Source organism: Spea bombifrons, chromosome 6, assembly GCF_027358695.1.
Source record: "Spea bombifrons isolate aSpeBom1 chromosome 6, aSpeBom1.2.pri, whole genome shotgun sequence".
NCBI classification, from domain to species: Eukaryota; Metazoa; Chordata; class Amphibia; order Anura; family Pelobatidae; genus Spea; species Spea bombifrons.
Window position 1 is genome coordinate 30,815,994 of NC_071092.1, and position 19,388 is coordinate 30,835,381.

Sequence of the window (19,388 nt, forward strand, 5' to 3'; positions counted from 1 at the left end):
TAGGTAGGTACGTATGCGATCTTCTGGCTTCCTGTATTTTCAGATTGTATTTATTTTTGTAAATTTTGCATCAAAGGTGTTTTGGAAAAATGGAAACTGAATGTATTAAGTACATTTTTGATATAATGTAATTTTGAAATAATTGATATAACTATTATGTCCCACTTACACATTGCTTGTTGCTGCCAAATATGATGGTCGTTAACTCAATTAATAAAAACCTTGTACTTACTAGGAGCTTGGTATCTGTAATGTGTAATTAAATTATACTGATCATTTCTCTTTTGTATTTATTTCTAGTAAAGAAATGGCCTTTTACAATGGAAATAAAAAAATAAAAGAGATGCGAATGTGAACATGGTGGTTTTTGGCTACTCGCACCAGACAGGAGACCATCAGAAAATGTTACTGGCAAGAATTATTTGCATGTCATACTTTAGTAATATTTTTCCGTTTGCTATAGAAGATTGTGACAGTTTAGCGTTGTTATTATTTACTGTGCGATATAGGTAGGCTGTGGCGGTGGGAGACGCTCTGTATGCCCGGGTCTCTCAGATAGCTTCATCTGCATATAGCTGTGTAAAAAGTAGACTGTAGATTGCACCTGCGGTTTATTGATTTTAAGTGGTCAGTGTCTATGCTGGCATTTAATGTCTGTGGTGTGCTTTTTGATTATTGCAGTTCTAGCGACTGTGGTTGGTTACCTGGTTTTCAGCCGTCCGTTCCTCACCCCTATGTGCCCCCACGTCATCAGAACAGCACTCAAGCTGAGCTCCTTGAGGTGAGCGAAATAATGGTGGGATAAATGATGATATACTCTGCAGCCAAGCACGTCCTTAATGTTTAATGCTTTGCCTTGAAGGATTATTACCAGAGTGGAAGAATGCTGCTGAGGATGTCTCTGGCATTGGGACGAATCGTCCTCGCAGGACGGGAAATGACAAGATTAGCAGGGTGAGTCAACCGAAAAGTAAATTAAATTTACTGTTCATCACAAGGTGACATTTACCAACCTATGTATAGAAGATATATTTTGTTGTACAGTGTAGTACTCAAGATGTTGAAATGCTTCATCTGGTCCTTAGTTTAGTAGTTAGGCCCCAGTTCTGTAAATAAGGGGTGACTTGACCTTGCCTAAGAGTTCAGTTCCCCGTGGCTTGGTTATGTATCTCACAGCGGTTTATGGGATGAGAGATGTAGTAATAAGTTTTCTCTCTCACCTTGTGAACCCACTGTTAAAGGTTGCTGTTACGACAATAACTGCCGCCTCCAGTATGTTTGAGAGTTTATAAACTTGTGTCACATGACAAGTGTTGCTGGCAGACATTATAACAGAGGGAACACTTTACATGCTTAAAGGATTATTCCTGGGAAAATTCAGGGTATTGAAAATTTCTAGAAATTTTGTTTCCGATTCGAAATATACTTAGGTGCAAACTTCAAGTATGGGTGAAGCTGCAACCTCTAATATGGTGTGTGTTTATATATCATGTAGTGACATTGTACTTTAAAGATCCTTAGTTTTTGTGCTAATGTAACTATGTAAGGTTGGAAGTGTAAGGCAAGATTTTTATCTTGCTACATGATGAAGCTGTGGTTTTCTGATGGCATTTGTTCCCACTAATATATTAAAAGAGCTACTATTGCATTAGGTGATGCGGTGTCAGCCGGTTGTATCTATAATTAAAATAAAAATGTTTTAGAATTTCTGTATGAATTAACCTCCTCAACGTTTAGTGCCGCAGCCCTAAAGGGCATTATAACGACGGCGTGGTATTTATGTTGAAAATAAAACATAGGTAAATGCTACGTAATACAACGGCCCTAATGTAGATGAAATTACAGTAGCCTAGGTAATGTCTAATTGTAGAAGTAAAAATGTACATATTATTTATATAGAATAATCTTTGAGCAATTTACCTAAATATGTTTTATTCTGCAGCTGTGGCCTCTATTCGGTGGATGTCTGACCAAACCTGAACGAGGAAGATATTTTATGTACTTCTGATTATGTTCTGCCCAGCTGTCTCTGTTCCTGTAGTGTGATCACATTTCAGCACCTTTTGATTTGTAGAATCAATATATCCTGAGTTGTGGTGTCAGTAATTTATTTGTAGCACAATATCTTACATAGAGACCATATGACTTTGGGAACGTTACGGGACCAAGTCATTTACCCAGACACTCCAGAACACCGGAAACGTAAAGGTATTCCTGATAAGGTGAGAAGAACGGTCCAGTATGTTGAAACTTCTCTTCTAATTTTCTTACACACTGAAATTACTTACTTAGCTGTATTTAGTTAAGTGGCTTAACTACCCATCTTTGTTTCATATTCACTCCCCAGGTATTGAAGGAATACCTTGACAATGTGCAGCTGGGTTTGGAACGTGAAGGCGGCTGGGACAGTGTTCAAGACTGGATGTACTGAGTGGGGGCAAAAAGCAGAGGATGGCAGTACGTATTTGATCTTGGTTTTAATTTACAGACTACAGAATTCTGATTTTCTAGCATTGTAAATGTGTCCATTTATGGGCTGAGCTGGTGTGTTCAGTGGATGAGACACACTGCGATACTAGGATTACAGAGGAATTGGATTTAACTTTCAATATTCTGTTTTTGACCACTAATAAATCCATCCAACTATCTCCAATTTGTACTTGCTCAACAATGAAAAAAAAACTTAGTAAAACTTTATAATAAAAGCAAGTCTGGGTAATCTAACTTCAAATTCACATTTTCTGAAATTTATATTTTTCACTGTGGCTATTATAGAGTTATCCAATCAGCAAGAATATTTTATTAGTTGCTATGTTGTTAAAACATGTATATGTATGTATGTATATATATATATATATATATATATATATATATATTTAATTTTTTTTCCTTTTCCTCCTGCCTTACTATTCAGTATTCATTTTTTTTTCTTCTCATTTGGCTAAGTAGACTCGTTACTTGAGAGCTAAACTTATGTTTATTTCCAGATGGCAAGATAATTTTACCATGTACCCCAGTTTGCCATTTTGGACGAGTGCACTAGTGCGGTTAGTATGGATGTAGAAGGTTTATATCTATGACCACTGCAGAAAGGTAAATTATCGTCACCTACATACTGAACCTTGTCTGTCAGATTTACACTTCTCTCTGGATTATAAGCACTAGTGAGCAGGACCTTCCACGCCTTCTGTAAAATATTGTGGCAGTAAATAATAAAACTAAAGACACGGTGCCCAAGCAGTGCAGATTGGGATTCTGCATACGTCCAGAGTTCCTAAACTGAAACACACTAAGTAAAGGACGGCAGGCAGTTTATAATTGTTTATGACGTTTATAAAGAAATGTCATTAGCGTGTGGACCTTATAAATTCTGTGACATTTTCTGACGTTGACAAAATTTTTTCCGCAGAAGCCATCCGATCGGGGAAACCTTTTGCTGTCCGCGTGTTCCAAAATCAGTTGCTTAGACGGTGTCTTACACACACTCCAGATTTTCATACATTGGTCTTCTAATGCCGTCTGTTGTCTCCAGCACGTTTCCTCTTTCAACTGTGAACAAAGCTATTCCAACCTAAGAGGATAAGAAAAGGGAGCACAGTGTCACACAGAAAGTCCCTATGGAAGCACCACGAGGTAAATCTTTTAAACATTTCATGAAAGCACTGCATTATTGTATTTAAAAAAAAAAGAAAAATCATAATAATAATTGCCTACATCTCTAAAGAAAATGCTATGAAAAGGGCTCCCAGCCTAAAAAGAAAAGGTAGACCATGCGTTTATTCAAGAGATTGTGTATCTTCATTAACCTTCTAGACAAAAACACCTGTTGTCCACACTACAATTTCTACTACTACTTGGAGACTTAGTGAATGTGCCCCTTTTGCTAAACCCACATTTATAGCTCTTCACGCTAAATACGTAAATGTAACTATGCCTAGGCATTAAATAAGCAATGCATATATGTTACAAACCCAACTTGGGAGTCATCTTCTCCTTCTCACTGAATCTACATGATTATTCCTCCCCATTATGTTATGTTACCTTTACGCCGTTGTTCATTTGTAAGGGTGGGTGGGGAGAAGGCAGAGAACTTTAGGACATGGACACTGATTAGATGAAGGTGTCCCTGGCTCTCACAGATCTCCGCACAGCCCTAAGCTCTATTAACCTTCAGAACTTCTCAATCAATTTACTATCTCTCCTATCTCAAACATGACGTGCCCAAACAACGCCACCTCTGTCTGTAACGCCACTCTCGCATCTGCTCTCCATCATGTAGCACCAGTTACTACTCGCTCCTCACGACGTTCACGCTTCCAACCCTGGCACACGACTGTAACCCAACACCTACGTCGATGTTCCCGCACCGCTCAACGTAGTTGGCGAAAGTCTCCTCATTCCATGTCTGACTTTCTGCGCTATAAATGAATGCTATGTTATGCTATGTTCCTACTACTCTGCTTTCAATCTCCTCCCTGTCTTACAACCCTAAACGACTCTTTAATACTTTCAATTCCCTGCTTCAACCGATCCCTGCAACCCCTTCCACTAACCTTAATGCATCGGACTTTGCCACATACTTCGATAATAAAATTAAAACCATCAGAGATGACATATCTGCACTGTCACTGCCCTGATCCTTAGGCTTTCAATACCACCTGTATGCTGATGACGCCCAGATCTATCTATCTATCCTCTCCTGATCTCTCTCCCTCTGTCATAGATCGTGTAACTAACTGCCTTGCATCTGTCTCCACCTGGATATTGGCACGTTTCTTGAAACTTAACCTCTCCAAAACAGGTCTTCTCATCTTCCCTCCTTCCCATGCTAAGACTCCCCCATCAATTTCCCTCATTGTTGATGGCGCCATCATCTCCTCGTCTACTCATGCACGCAGTCTTGGTGTCACCCTTGACTCTGACCTTTCGTTCGCCCCCCCCCCCCCACATTCAGTCTGTCTCTAAAAACTGTCGTCCCCATCTTAAAAACATTGCCAGCATCCATCCCTTCCAAACACAGCTTGGCAATTAGGCTCTTGTCCATGCCCTGATTATCTCCCACCTTGATTACTGTAACTCTGTCTAAGCTGGTCTTAACAGTCTCACCTCTCTACAATCCACCATGAATGCTGCTGCCAGACTTATCTTCCTCTCCCATCGCTTTACTTACATCTCTCCCCTCTGTCAGTCTCTTCACTGGCTGCCTGTGCGCCTCAGGATTCATTTCAAAATCCTCACTCTTACCTTCAAAGCCCTTCACAGCGGTTCCCCTCCCTACATCTCCTCATTCATCTCTAAATACAGTCCACGCCGCTCTCTCTGCTCATCCAATGATCTCCTTCTATCCTCTCCTCTGATTTCTAGCTCTCATGCACGCTTACAAGATTTCTCCAGGGCTGCCCCTATCCTCTGGAATGCCCTCCCCCAGTCTATCCGTCTCTCCTCCCTGCCTTCGATCCTTCAAAAAATCCCTCTTCCCCGCTTCTTTAAGGACGCTTATATTGCACATTAACACCCCCCCCCATATTCTCTTAGCTCACCTCTCCTAGTTTCCTGGTGTTTCTAACATTAGAACGACCTTTTTATTATTTTGCTTAGTAATATTGAAGTCACTGATTCATGTTTCCCCTCTCTTGCAGTACTACCTCCACATGGACAGCAGAGGAAACTGAGTTCAAGCAGATCACAGATGACGCCATTGAATTCAGCTCTTAAGTGTTTTATGCTGATAAATATCAGGGTACACCGGAAATCGAAAGTAACTTGTGGCGAAATATAATGCAGCCTTTTTTTTCATGTGCAATTTAGAAAACTGGCAATTGTGCACTTATCCGTTTAATAATCAACACCAATACTACTCTAACATTGAAAGTTCAGGGTATAAATAAGTGAAGTTGGTTTATATGGTAGAAATCAACTACTGTAACTTTTCTAGCTAGGAGAAAGGTGTCTCCCGTTTTCTTTGAAGTTTAGTTCCGAAGCGAATGCTATAATTTTTTTATTTTTTTTTGACCAAAGAATGGCCGTAGGATCGTAGATGACTGTGTCACTTCTTGTTTTGCACTAGATACCGCTGGCTAGACTAGAGGATCCCCTAATCACCTGGCTCTGATGGGATACGTACGCTGGGGCATTGCATCAACTGTAACGGTTTTCCTTTCAAATGAATCTCCGGTTCAATTTTTGTTTTTTTTTATTTTTGAGTCCAAAGATTCACTTTTTATTTTTGCGCCTGACTAATCAGTTGAGTATCATAAATACTCGGCGTGCTCAGTAAAATCCCTGAGCGTTGGCACTTGGCTCTAAATAGAGCCAGTTGACAGGTTTGTATGTCTCACTAGGTGTGCCGGTTGGACTGAATTCATACGTCGTCAAATTTTATACACTTCCCAGTAAGATTTAAAATCTATTAATTTAAACTAGTAGGATGACTTTTTACATTGTTAAATGGAGCAGTCCCTACTGGAATGTAAACCATGTATTGTAGATATGTGTTTTTTGGGGGGGGGTTTGAGCAAATCGTGTAACACAGAAATGTGCTTGAAGAAGGCATGCACTAAGTATGCAATAAATTGAATGTGTGTAAATCCTTCCCCAAAGTCTCTACTCTACTGTGCTTAATGTCATCCTGGCAAATGGTAAACATTCTGGGTAAAGTTTGATCCACAAACTTACTGCATTCGCTGGAACAAATCCGTACGGTTGGATCTAACCAGCGGCCATAGAAAACTTCCTATGCCATGCGATGTAGAGACTCAGACCTTAAACAGTCCTTGGTCTGTTTCCCCACCCAATCGTTGCTAAAACCTTTTCAAGTAACCTGTGTCACCGTGGATATTTATAAAGCATCCAAGGTAGTTAAAATGTGCAAAAAAAAATTTTCTCCTGAATACTCCACCACTATATTATACCGGGAAGGAAGCGGGTAGCTGTAAACTTGCATAAACTACATGGATGAAATCCTATGAGTAATGCCCTAGTATACACTCCTACCTTCCCACTGTAATAGGATACTTAATCATTATCCCATGGAAATCTGCAATGAAGTATTATACGTTGCAAAATCACACAGACATTTCACAAGTAGTGATTTCTGAAATACCATAAATTCTCCAATTTATGTGCTGGGGGGGGAATGACTTCTATGACTGATCACTAAAATAGTCTACATAACTGAAATCCAAACATCTGCCACAATTCGTTTAAATTATATGTGGAATATTATGAACTAAAGAAGTTAAACAGACGCATCAATAAATATGACTTCCTAGTCGAGTAGCTACGGATCGGGTTCGATGCAAAGTAAGCACTTTGGGCTTTTCATAATTTGATGTCAGTTTTGTTTTTCCACACAGAGCACTCGGGTCCTCCTTTTCATCTTCAAATGTATTCAAGTTTCTCTGGTCGGAAAGCTAATAGAGAGATTCAGTGCCTCGTCAGAAATAGATATATTTCCAATGAGCTAATTCCCTGGTCAATTGTAACTTTGTGTTCCCTTTACGTAGATGTATGCTAGCCTCAAATTACTACAAGTGACCATTGTTGGTGACCCATTAATTTTACTCGCATTTCCTTACGTTCCATACTATGCAATGATGCACTTCTTGTAGTGGGAATCTCACTTACACAATATCCGATTCTAATACTTTGTGGGCAACACATTGATGTATTCTCTTCAAATGTTCCCCGTACCTCTCGCTTATTTAAATAAACAGGTTGTTGTGGGTTAATAATGATAAAAACACAAATTGTCTACACCGCTTGGTGGCTTTAAACCTTCCGATATAATACAAACATGAGGGTTGGATGTGAACGGACAAAAAAAAAAAAAAAAAACACGTCTGGAGAAGCAGACCGCATGGAAACCGGTACCCTAGTCAGAAGAGCTGCTTGCACGCCAGCATCTTAGATCTGGGCCTGTGTTCAAAATCACTGTTACTTAAAACGACTGATTACAGCGGCCGCAATGACGGAAGGAGTGTAAGTTAGACCATTCCGATACCTTATTATACATTTTTTTTAATAACACACCCTTTTTTTTTTTTTTTTTTTTTACTTCAACTTGATGGCAACTAATACATTACCCATAGAAACTCATACACCTTATTTGTCAAAATACAACCCATGAAGTGGCATGAAAGTGGAGATATGTATTGGCTACTAGGATACTGTTCTGCTGGCCTAAATCTCTTCTCGCTGGGCTCATCACCCGGGGTGTATTATCACGTCACGGTATCCTGCATCAGTTATCCAAGAAGAGAATGCCAGGGGCAGCTGTATACAGGTCTGCGCTTGGGGAAGCCTTCCCTATCCATCAGGTTAGTGACAATTGACGTGCCAGGACCGTCATGATTTTAAACGGGTGCAGAAAGCGATCTACGTTCGCTTTCTGCACCCAAACGTTGTTGCTGTGATGCCTCGACTTCGAGGCATTCAGCAACGCCGCGATCGGCACTAGGGGCCATGTCTGGCCCCTCCCCGGGGCATCAACGTCCGCCATAACAGAAATTTTAAAACGGCCACTGTCACGAAGGGTACAAAAAGTAAAATCAGCCTTTGTCACGAAGGGGTTAAAGACACAAGAGCGGAGAAAAAAAAGGGGATGGGCGAGTAAAAGTCTGCTTGGAGGGAATTAAGTCAGTAGCCTAAGCGGTTCATAGAAAGCTTAAATGTAAGAGAAATGCCAAAAAAAATGTGTTAAAGGGACATTAGCCATCAATGCATGTGATAACTGAGAGGTCTCTCTAACCCCTTCATGCCAAAGCCCGTACATGTACAGGCTCACAATGCATTGTTTTTATTGGGTTTAAGGACAGCCCATTGTCCTTAAGGGGTTAAATGTTTATTGTGACCCCCCCTGCAATAGCAGAATCCCCTTATTTGCATTTCCCCCCTCACCAGCTATTTTCTGTGCATTCTATATCTCCTGTCATGTGATATACTTACTGCCCCAGCCCCAACTCTGCGAACATTGTGTGCGCGTGTGCAAAGTGCTTCACCTGATTTCACGCAGCTAACCCGTGGAAAGTGATTGGACTGCAGTGGAGGAGAGCAGCTGCCGCTGCCCCCTAAGGTTAAGTACCCTCTTTTTTAAATCTTAATGAATGTGCCACTTTCAATCCAAGTGCCAATTTTTACTAAATGCCACTATCTGGGAGTTCACCAAGGAGGACAACAAGGAAGGACAGAGAAGACCTGGGAGACTCCCCACAATCAATATTCCACTGAACTGTCAAGTGCTGCCTACTGCTTTTTGTGTTTCCCCCCACCTCCATTCCATTCCCATCACCATTTTCCTTCACATACCGTGTTCACAATCCTCTTGTTCCACTTTTCTCTTTCCTCTGTTGTTAGTAAAATCATTATCTCTCTCCAGCCACCTGCAACCCCACACTATGTCTGTATTGCACCATGACTACTTTCTTCTCCCCTTCTCTCATCCCAAGCACTTTTCAACGTCACCTCCTCCCTTTCCCCCACCTCCCCTCACTCCCAGCAATCTCTCCGTTCGCACAGGTCCTATTCCCACCTCCTCTCGCTTTCTCTTCTACTATTTGTTTAGCAGCTGGGGATATTTCCCCAAACCCTGGACCTCCTTAGGTGATCTCTCCCCCATCCTCTCCCAGTCAACATTCCAGAAATCAATAATCTCCCACATACCCTGCCGCTCCTCCTTCCCCCATTTACCCTTGCGCTCTGGAATGCGTGCTCTGTCTGTAACAAACAAACAGCCCTACATGATCACTTTATCTCTAGTTCCTTACACCTTCTCGCTCTAACTGAGACCTGGCTATGCCCTTCTAACACTGCCTCTCCCGTTGCTCTCTCCTATGGTGGCCTACACCTCACTCACACTCCCAGACCTGATGACAGGAAGGGTGGAGGGAGAGGGGGGTAGGCTTCATACTCTCCCCTACGTGTACTTTTCAACCTATTCCCTCTGCCCCATCACTCTCTTTCTCTTCATTCGAAGTCCATGCTATCCGACTATTTCATCCCATCTCCATACGCGTTGCTGTTATATACCGCCCCTGGCCCGGCTAACATATTTCTCAATCACTTCTCTCTTCCTCTCCTCTGATATTCCTTCTGTTGTCCTTGGGGATTTCGACATCCCAGTTGACACCTCATTGAGTCCCATGGCTTCAAAATGCCTTTCTATTACCTCCTCTTTTGATCTCCAACAACATATTAACTCCCCTACTCATGAGGATGGTCACACCCTGGACCTTTTCTCTAGCACGTGCTCTCTCTCTAACCTTTCTAATTCCCCTTTCCCCCTCTCTGACCACCACTTCCTTTCCTGCTCTCTAACCTTGCCTCCTACTCACTCCCTTGCACCCCAACCCCGCCTAACCAGAGACGTCAGCTCTATTAACCTTCAGAACTTCTTCCAAGGCTTTGTTCTAGGGCCCCTTCTTTTCTCTCTTTACACTTCCTCCCTTGGCAAACTGATCTCATCCTTTGGCTTTCAATACCACCCGTATGCTGATGACACCCTGATCTATCTATCTATTATCCCCTGATCTCTCTCCCTCTGTCTTAGCTCGTGTAACTAACTGCCTTGCATCTGTCCCTTCCTGGATATCTGCACATTTTTTGAAACAGAACTTCTCATCTTTCCTCCCTCCAATGCTAAGATTCCCCCATCAATTTCCCTAGTTGCTAATGGTGCCATCATCTCCCCGTCTACTCATGCACGCTGTCTTGGTGTCACCCTTGACTCCGACCTTCCGTTCACCCCCCACATTCAGTCTGTCGTCTCCATCTTAAAAACACTGCCTGCACCCGTCCCTTCCTAACACAGCATGCCACTAAGGCTCTTGTCCATGCCCTGATCATCTCCCGTCTTGACTACTGTTATTCTGTCTGTTATAGCTGGTCTCCCTCTTAACCGTCTGACCTCTCTACAATCCACCATGAATGCTGCTGCCAGACTCATCTTCCTTTCCCGTCGCTTTACTAACGTCTCTCCCCTCTGTCAGTCTCTTCACTGGCTGCCTGTGTGATTCAGGATTCATTCAAAATCCTCACTCTTTCTTTCAAAGCCCTTCACAGCATTTCCCCTCCCTACATCTCCTCGCTCATCTCTAAATACACTCGACACCGGTCTCTCCGCTCATCCAACGATCTCCTTCTATCCTCTCCTCTGATTTCTAGCTGTCATGCACGCTTACGAGATTTCTCCAGGGCTGCTCCTATCCTCTTGAATGCCCTCCCCCGGTCTATCCTTCGCCCCACTGCCTTCGGTCCTTCAAAAGATCCCTCAAGGGCCACTTCTTTAAGGACGCTTAAAATATTGCACATTAACACCCCCCATATTCCCTTAGCTCACCCCTCCTCGCAATACTTACACTAGCGGGGCTAGTCTATCCCTTACAATGGCACCTTTTAACTATTGTGTAATACACCCTCTAGATTGTAAGCTCCTTTGAGCAGGGCTCTACTCACCTGTTGTCTCTGTAAGTCAATGTGTTATGTTACATACTACTTGCTATGTCTTGTCTACCCATTGTACAGCGCTCCGGAATTTGATGGTGCTATATAAAACAGTAAATAATAATAATAGTCTGCATTTGCGTTCGCTTGAACGTTCGGTTTTGTGGTCCTGTGCCAACTACGAAGCTGAAGATAAACCCAAACACGCAAAACTATTTTATACAGCCATAGTTAGCGCAGTTACTGCAGGACTTGGACGCCAAACGTATCATATTCCTTTTTTTTTTTTTTTTTTTTTTTTATTTTTGCTGCTGGCTGAAAAATGGTCTAATCGCTATAAGCAACCACAGCAATAATCAGCTGGATCACTCCATTGGGCTTCATGATAATAAGACTAGAGCTGCAGTTAACCTAATGAAGCTGAGGGTGTTATGTGTTATGTATGTTATAATATAACTGATAAAGCGATAAAGCGAAACCAGTTATCAGTTTTCATAATGTTAACCTAAAGAAGCGTAGGGTGTTATGTGTAATGTATGTTATAATATAACTAATTAAGCGAAACCAGTTATCAGTTTTCATAATGTTTTCCTCTGATGCAGGAGTCTTTCTGGCATCTTTTCTTTTTTATTTGCTTTTTTCTTCATCTGAAATTTTACTGTTTTGTTGTTTGTTTGTTTTTTTGCATGGGTCCTTGGAGCTTGAACACGAGAAAACATATTTGTCAATTGGCAAAAAAAGAGAGCATTCATCAAATGGTAAGCAATTAATATTTAATCAATCAAAAGACACAGGGGATGGGGAGGAAAAGCCGGCTTTGATGGGCAGTCATGTATTATAGTACCCGCACCACGCCAGAGACAGACGGGGATAAAGGACTGAAGAGCGGAGAGCATTTCTTTTGGTGAACAAAGGTGTGGGCAAAGGGCAAGCGTTGGCTTTATATTGGGTGCTGTCCGACGGTAACGCTTGCCAGCACCGCATAATGAAAATGCCTACCTGTACCCTCCTAGCATTATAATCATTCTAAATAGAGACGGCTCTATGGTGGCCCTGGGTTGTTCCTCTCCCTACACAGATCTCCATTACTATTATTACACATTTTATCCCGTCTACACTTAAGGACAGTCTATTCTGTCCTCAATGTGGATCTGAAACCAAAAATGAACCACTGCCTACCTCTCAAATCCCTAAAGAGGGAATTAAGGAGTTAACACATATTATATGTGTTTATCCGTAAGTCTCTGCTTCCATTGGAAACTCTGCAGGTTTTTGAATTCCGGACGGCGCTGATTCATATTCAATTTCTTTGTAGTACATGGTGCTAATTAACGCCCAGCAGTAATAGCCGTGTAAGACCTCACGCATGCACCTTACGCTTACGCTGCTCATGGCTTCCTTTTTATTGACTTTCAACTCCGTAATCTGACTCTTTATCTGTTGTTAAAAGTGGTGGCAAGAAACCCAATCCTATTTCAGTTATCTGGCTGTAATCATCGACCTGACCGCTGTCCAGTCCTGTTCTCTGGTGACCTGACACCACTCCTGTGTAATTCGCCTGCTACTTCCGGTTTCGCGGCCACTTCCGGTTTCGCCCAGGTCCGTTCTGCGCATGCGCCGATTTCCTGGTTTGCGCATGCGCAGTAGGATGTGCCCCACTTCCGGTTTCATGCCCACTTCCGGTTTCGTGCCCACTTCCGGTTTCGGCCAAGTCCGTTCTGCGCATGCGCGGACTTCCGGTTCTGCGCATGCGCAGTAGGAGGTGCCCCACTTCCGGTTTCATGCCCCACTTCCGGTTTCGGCCAAGTCCGTTCTGCGCATGCGCGGACTTCCGGTTTTGCGCAGTAGGAGGTGCCCCACTTCCGGTTTCATGCCCCACTTCCGGTTTCGGCCAAGTCCGTTCTGCGCATGCGCGGACTTCCGGTTTTGCGCATGCGCAGTAGGAGGTGCCCCACTTCCGGTTTCATGCCCCACTTCCGGTTTCGGTCAGGTCCGTTCTGCGCATGCGCGGACTTCTTGTTTTGCGCATGCGCAGTAAGAGGTTGGGCACTTCCGGTTTCGTGCCCATTTCCGGTTTCCTGCCCCACTTCCGGTTTCATGCCCCACTTCCGGTTTCTGTCAGCTCCGTTCTGCGCATGCGCATTAGGATGATGGTCACTTCCGGTTTCGTGCCCCACTTCCGGTTTGGCGCCATATAGCTGCCATTCCGCTGGTGAGCTCTTGGTTTTGACTGTCACGTAACTGCCTGCTGCCTGTGCAGCATTGGGTTTCTACCACATGGCCTTTATATTAAATCCGTTCTGCATCCATCAAAAGCATAGTATAAGGATATTGCATTTCACTGATTTTCTCAAATATCTGTTGCCTCTGTGGAAAGTGCGCTGTAACATACATACATGTGGTGGTTTGCAGTGCGATCATCAGCCGCAGCAGAAACGATTTTAAGAGAGGCCTCTTCAACTTTATAGCCGCCATGCCTGCCGTAAGCATTCTTGTGTTGCCTTTTTTTCTACTTAATCGAAAGTTTAGACATTGGGGGATATGCTAAGACATGTGTGCTTGGTAGTGGCTATATCACACGACCAGATACTATTTTCAAGAGCCGCTCGCTGCCAGATGCTTTTCTAGTTATTATAGTAAGCTAAAACGTTTGTTTTATGTTTGTTTTCTTCTTTTGCCCTCTGTGGCATGTCATGAGTGAAGATACACGTCTCTTAAATCAGCCTGTCCGTTTATTAACTTTATTTTATCTGTGCCAAGGAGACGCTGAGTTTGTAAGCCCAGGAGCTTAGTGAGAATGTTGCATTTAAGTGTTTATATATATATATATATATGTGTGTGTGTGTATATGTATATATATGTGTGTGTGTATATGTATATATATGTGTGTGTGTGTGTGTATATGTATATATATGTGTATGTGTGTGTGTATATATATATATGTGTGTGTGTGTGTGTGTGTGTGTGTGTATATATATATATATATATATATGTGTGTGTGTGTGTATATGTATGTATGTGTGTGTGTGTATATACACACATATGTATATATATATAATATGTGTAGGAGTAGCCATGTTGACCTGAATCATCTCACCTTAAGTTATTCCTCCTCCCTTTTGGGAAGTACATGTAGGTCATGACATGCTGTCTAAGAGAAAAAAAATAGAGGCCTACAAGGCAGAGATCTGTTCTGCTGGGTTTGCCACCTTTTGCCAGGGTTCTTGACTGGCTCTTATTTTTAAACCCCATATCTCCAAAAACAAGTTTATGCAAAGCAGGATCTATGGGCAATTTTTGTCATGGTTTAATGATGGTAAAAACTGTAGCTGTGTGTGTGTGTGTGTATATTTTTATATATATATATATGTGTGTGTGTGTGTGGAAACTTTAGCTACAGCTAACATAGTCTTGAACAAGGCTAAATAACTGGACATACAAGATGGATTTCTCGTGTCTAGCAGCTACTGTTGTTCTGTAGGATCATGTCTCTGTATATCATCAAGCTGGTAAGTGCTATTGGGGCTCGGGTATGTTTTTGTATGACTAGGACTTCAAGCCACAAACACTGATGAATTACATCAATTCTACAATGAGCCGGTGAACAAAATCTCGGCCAGATTGATAACTACTTGAAGAGTTTGACTGTGGGTATTGTTGCTGTGATCGTGGTGATATAAACTGGTTTTGAGCCTAAGAGACAATTACTTATTTTCTCAGTAATGTTCCATTAGATGTATAAAATATCACAAGGTATAATACGTTCCCCACATAGATTGTTTCCCCCCCCACACGTTTAAGATAGGCAACTTGGACAACAGGATAGCAAATGCACATCAGCTGCTCACGCAAGATGTTGAGAGGTTTTGTAACAGCGTGGTGAACCAGTATTCAAACTTAAGCAAGGTGAGTTTCCTCATGGCTCTTCTAGTTGTGAGTGTTTTGTTACCTTTTTTTTTTGTTTGTGCTGGGTACTTCAAAAATAGGCTATGGCCCTTTATGCTCTTACTGTATTTCTTTCACAAGGAAAATAATTATAAAGTTAATGTAGCTACCATTTATATTACCAGTATATTACTTACACTGTGAGATTTACAGACAGGGGCCTCCTTTACAAATGTATCCATAGCTTTTGTACCCCAATAAAGTTGTCTGTAGACTGCTGTACTTTCATGACTACATTTACATTTTATATAGCACCAACAGATTTGGTAGAGCTGTTACAATAGGGTACCGTAAAAGTAAATACAACTTACAAATGAACATACATTAAATATACTGGTACCGAAGCTGACAATCTATTGGCTACACGTATTATGCCTCCCCCTTTTTTATGCTGTTATTTATCAATAAAATTTACATACATGCATACGCTGTTCTTGTGAATAACATGTAATCATTTGCCATTGTGGTCTGGATTTACCCAAGGTGCACTTTGCAGTGTTGAACAAAATACCGTCTTTCCACGTTAACTAGTGGCTTGCTTTCCTATTCTTCTGTATTATACATATTTCCCATTATTGTTGCGGGTATACAGAGTTGTTATATAGTATTGTGAGTTTCATTTGTTATTTTTTTTTCTTCAGCTATTTTTGGATATCGTTCTGTATATTGTCAAGCTGACAAATGCTCAGGTAAGTTTTTGTATGACTAGGGCTTCTTTAACAACACAAGTCACGAATATTGATGAATTACATCAATTGTGCAAAGAGCAGAGGGCCAAAATCCCGGTCAGATTGAACAGTTAGACTGTGGTTATTACTGCTGTGGTCATCGTGATATAACCAGGTTCCCCCCCACACACACACACACTCACACTCATGTTATCTGAATTTTTCATAATGTAGAAAATCAGCCAGGACAAATCATTCTTCACATGCTGATATATATTTTTTTTTTACTTGCATCCGAGTCAAAAAATTATATTATACGCACATGGATTATTTTTAAGAGTTTAGAAACATAGAAAGTGACGGCAGATAAGAACCAGAAGGCCCATCCAGTCTGCCCAACCTCTGAGTGCTCTCCTTTAGTACTTGCCCTTATCCTATATCTAGCTTGGCATTATGCCTATCCCATGCTTGCTTAAATGACTTTACTGTATTAACATCTACCACTTCCACTGGGAGGCTATTCCATGCGTCCACTACCCTTTCCGTAAAGTAATATTTTCTGATGTTACCATTAAACCTTTGCCCCTCTAGTTTATGCTTGTGTCCTCTTGTTGCGGTTTTATTTCTCCTTTTAAATAAACTTTCTTCCTTTACTTTGTTGATTCCCTTTAAGTATTGAAATGTTTCAAATCATGTCCCCCCTGCCCCGTCTTTTTTCCAGGCTATATAGGTTAAGATCCTTTAACCTGTCCTGGTAAGGTTTATTTTGTAATCCATAAACCATTTTAGGAGCCCTTCTCTGAACTTTCTCCAACATATCTATATCCTTCTGGAGATACGGTCTCCAGTACTGTACACAATACTCCAAGTGAGATCTCACCAGTGATCAGTACAACGGCATGAGCACTTCCCTCTTTCTACTGCTAATACCTCTCCTTATACAACCAAGCATTCTGCTAGCATTACCTGCTGCTCTACTGCATTGTCTACCTACCTTTAAATCCTCAGAAATAATTACCCCTAAATCCCTTTCCTCACACGTTGAGGTGTTTTTTTTTTATGGTATGTTGATTATTTTTTTATTCTTTCAAGTAACCTTAGTAACTCTTTCTTTCTTTCTTTCTTTCTTTCTTTCTTTCTTTCTTTCTTTCTTTCTTTCTTTCTTTCTTTCTTTCTTTCTTTCTTTCTTTCTTTCTTTCTTTCTTTCTTTCTTTCCATGCATATATAGGGACCAGCCAGCATGATGGCTTACCTACTCGTAGCTGACCTTTTCCTTACACACCTTAGAAGGCCTATTGGTAAGATGACAGTAGCCGAGCAGCGGTATGAAGGTGAAATACAGATATGTTAACTCCCGTCTCATCATCAATAGGTAGGTACGTATGCGATCTTCTGGCTTCCTGTATTTTCAGATTGTATTTATTTTTGTAAATTTTGTAAAAACTGAATGTATTAAGTACATTTTTGATATAATGTAATTTTGAAATAATTGATATAACTATTATGTCCCACTTACACATTGCTTGTTGCTGCCAAATATGATGGTCGTTAACTCAATTAATAAAAACCTTGTACTTACTAGGAGCTTGGTATCTGTAATGTGTAATTAAATTATACTGATCATTTCTCTTTTGTATTTATTTCTAGTGAAGAAATGGCCTTTTACAATGGAAATAAAAAAATAAAAGAGATGCGAATGTGAACATGGTGGTTTTTGGCTACTCGCACCAGACAGGAGACCATCAGAAAATGTTACTGGCAAGAATTATTTGCATGTCATACTTTAGTAATATTTTTCCGTTTGCTATAGAAGATTGTGACAGTTTAGCGTTGTTATTATTTACTGTGCGGTATAGGTAGGCTGTGGCGGTGGGAGACGCTCTGTATGCCCGGGTCTCTCAGATAGCTTCATCTGCATATAGCTGTGTAAAAAGTAGACTGTAGATTGCACCTGCGGTTTATTGATTTTAAGTGGTCAGTGTCTATGCTGGCATTTAATGTCTGTGGTGTGCTTTTTGATTATTGCAGTTCTAGCGACTGTGGTTGGTTACCTGGTTTTCAGCCGTCCGTTCCTCACCCCTATGTGCCCCCACGTCATCAGAACAGCACTCAAGCTGAGCTCCTTGAGGTGAGCGAAATAATGGTGGGATAAATGATGATATACTCTGCAGCCAAGCACGTCCTTAATGTTTAATGCTTTGCCTTGCCTAAGAGTTCAGTTCCCCGTGGCTTGGTTATGTATCTCACAGCGGTTTATGGAATGAGAGATGTAGTAATAAGTTTTCTCTCTCACCTTGTGAACCCACTGTTAACCCCTTCGCGACCTTTGCCGGTTCAGGACCGTCATGACAAGAAGGTCACTAAATGACCTTTGACGGTCCTGAACCGTCAAAAAGTTAAATAAGCTTAGAAAGTGATCAAGGATCACTTTCTTCGCTTAAACGGCCTTGCTGCAATGCCTCGACGTCGAGGCATTCAGCAAGGCCGAGATCGGCATCGGGGGCCATGTCTGGCCCCTCCCCGGGGCGTCAACAGCCGCCATACATTGTATGGCGGCGGACGCCCGTTTTGAAAGCGTTTAGGAGGCGATCAACGATCGCCTCCTAAACTTAAATGGTGTCGCTGGAATGCCTCGATCAGGAGGCATCCAGCGACACCAAACACTTACCTTTAGGTGGGCTGTGACCGCTCCGGAGAGCGGTCACAGCCGCCGCTGCCGGTGATCTTCGCCATCAAGTAAGATGGCGGCGGCCGGGAAATAAAACAAGAGAGACGAAAAAGTTCGCTAGAGGGTCTCCAGACCCTCTAGAGAACTGGCTCCACTTGCTGGTTGAATACAGGTACTGCATTCAACCATGCAAGTCAATGGAGCCCAGCTTTCTAATCACTATGTGATTAGTAAAATATTAAAAAAAAAAAAAAAAATGTGCTAACATTTAAAAATAATTATGCAGTGATGTCACTAGATGAACCATCCAGTACCAGCAAAATGTGTAAAAAAAATAATAAAAAAAGTATTAAAAAAATAAAAAAAAATAAAAAAATAAAGTTTATTATTTTGAGCAAGTGCTAAAATTTCTCAAAAATCTCAAAGAGTTAAAATAAAAGCACTTCAAATACCCAAGGGGTGTCTAATATATAAAAAAAATGGCTGATGGGGTAAATTGGAGTGGCCTAGCTCACAGATAGGGCATAGGTACAGACTGACCAAAATGGAGAAAAAAAGCGCACTTCCCAAATGTGGCATTTTAAATCTGAAACAACCCGACAAACCCATGCATGTTGGGTATCACTGCACTCAGGAGATGTTCCTGAACACATATTGGGGGGTTGTTT

At 41.6% G+C, this 19,388-nt stretch overlaps 2 protein-coding genes and 2 long non-coding RNA genes across 7 annotated transcripts; 3 read left to right on the plus strand and 1 right to left on the minus strand.

Moving 5' to 3' along the window:
* Window positions 1-335: 335 nt before the first annotated feature.
* LOC128499902 (ATP-binding cassette sub-family D member 3-like) lies at window positions 336-2,786 on the plus strand. Its single transcript, XM_053468881.1, has 5 exons — window positions 336-404; window positions 682-781; window positions 863-954; window positions 1,943-2,222; window positions 2,348-2,786. Exons 1-4 carry the CDS (start codon window positions 358-360, stop codon window positions 1,968-1,970), a joined length of 267 nt encoding a protein of 88 aa, XP_053324856.1. The 5' UTR covers window positions 336-357; the 3' UTR covers window positions 1,971-2,222; window positions 2,348-2,786.
* A 150-nt stretch (window positions 2,787-2,936) lies between these two features.
* Window positions 2,937-10,082, minus strand: LOC128499904 (uncharacterized). Its single transcript, XR_008354836.1, has 2 exons — window positions 9,307-10,082; window positions 2,937-3,571 (listed from the first exon to the last, which is right to left on the minus strand). It is a non-coding gene; the product is annotated as an uncharacterized LOC128499904 (long non-coding RNA).
* LOC128499903 (uncharacterized) lies at window positions 3,533-6,587 on the plus strand. Its single transcript, XR_008354835.1, has 2 exons — window positions 3,533-3,633; window positions 5,640-6,587. It is a non-coding gene; the product is annotated as an uncharacterized LOC128499903 (long non-coding RNA).
* A 3,571-nt stretch (window positions 10,083-13,653) lies between the features above and the next one.
* LOC128499900 (ATP-binding cassette sub-family D member 3-like) lies at window positions 13,654-17,739 on the plus strand. 4 transcript variants are annotated; one of them, XM_053468880.1, is made up of 5 exons: window positions 13,654-13,921; window positions 15,241-15,345; window positions 16,026-16,073; window positions 17,281-17,424; window positions 17,700-17,739. In XM_053468880.1, exons 1-4 carry the CDS (start codon window positions 13,913-13,915, stop codon window positions 17,401-17,403), a joined length of 285 nt encoding a protein of 94 aa, XP_053324855.1. In that variant the 5' UTR covers window positions 13,654-13,912; the 3' UTR covers window positions 17,404-17,424; window positions 17,700-17,739. The 4 variants fall into 4 exon arrangements, 2 of the variants coding, with proteins under 2 accessions (XP_053324855.1, XP_053324854.1); XR_008354833.1 differs by having other exon boundaries at window positions 13,655-13,921; window positions 15,245-15,345; window positions 17,281-17,428; XM_053468879.1 differs by having other exon boundaries at window positions 13,655-13,921; window positions 17,281-17,428.
* Window positions 17,740-19,388: the final 1,649 nt, after the last annotated feature.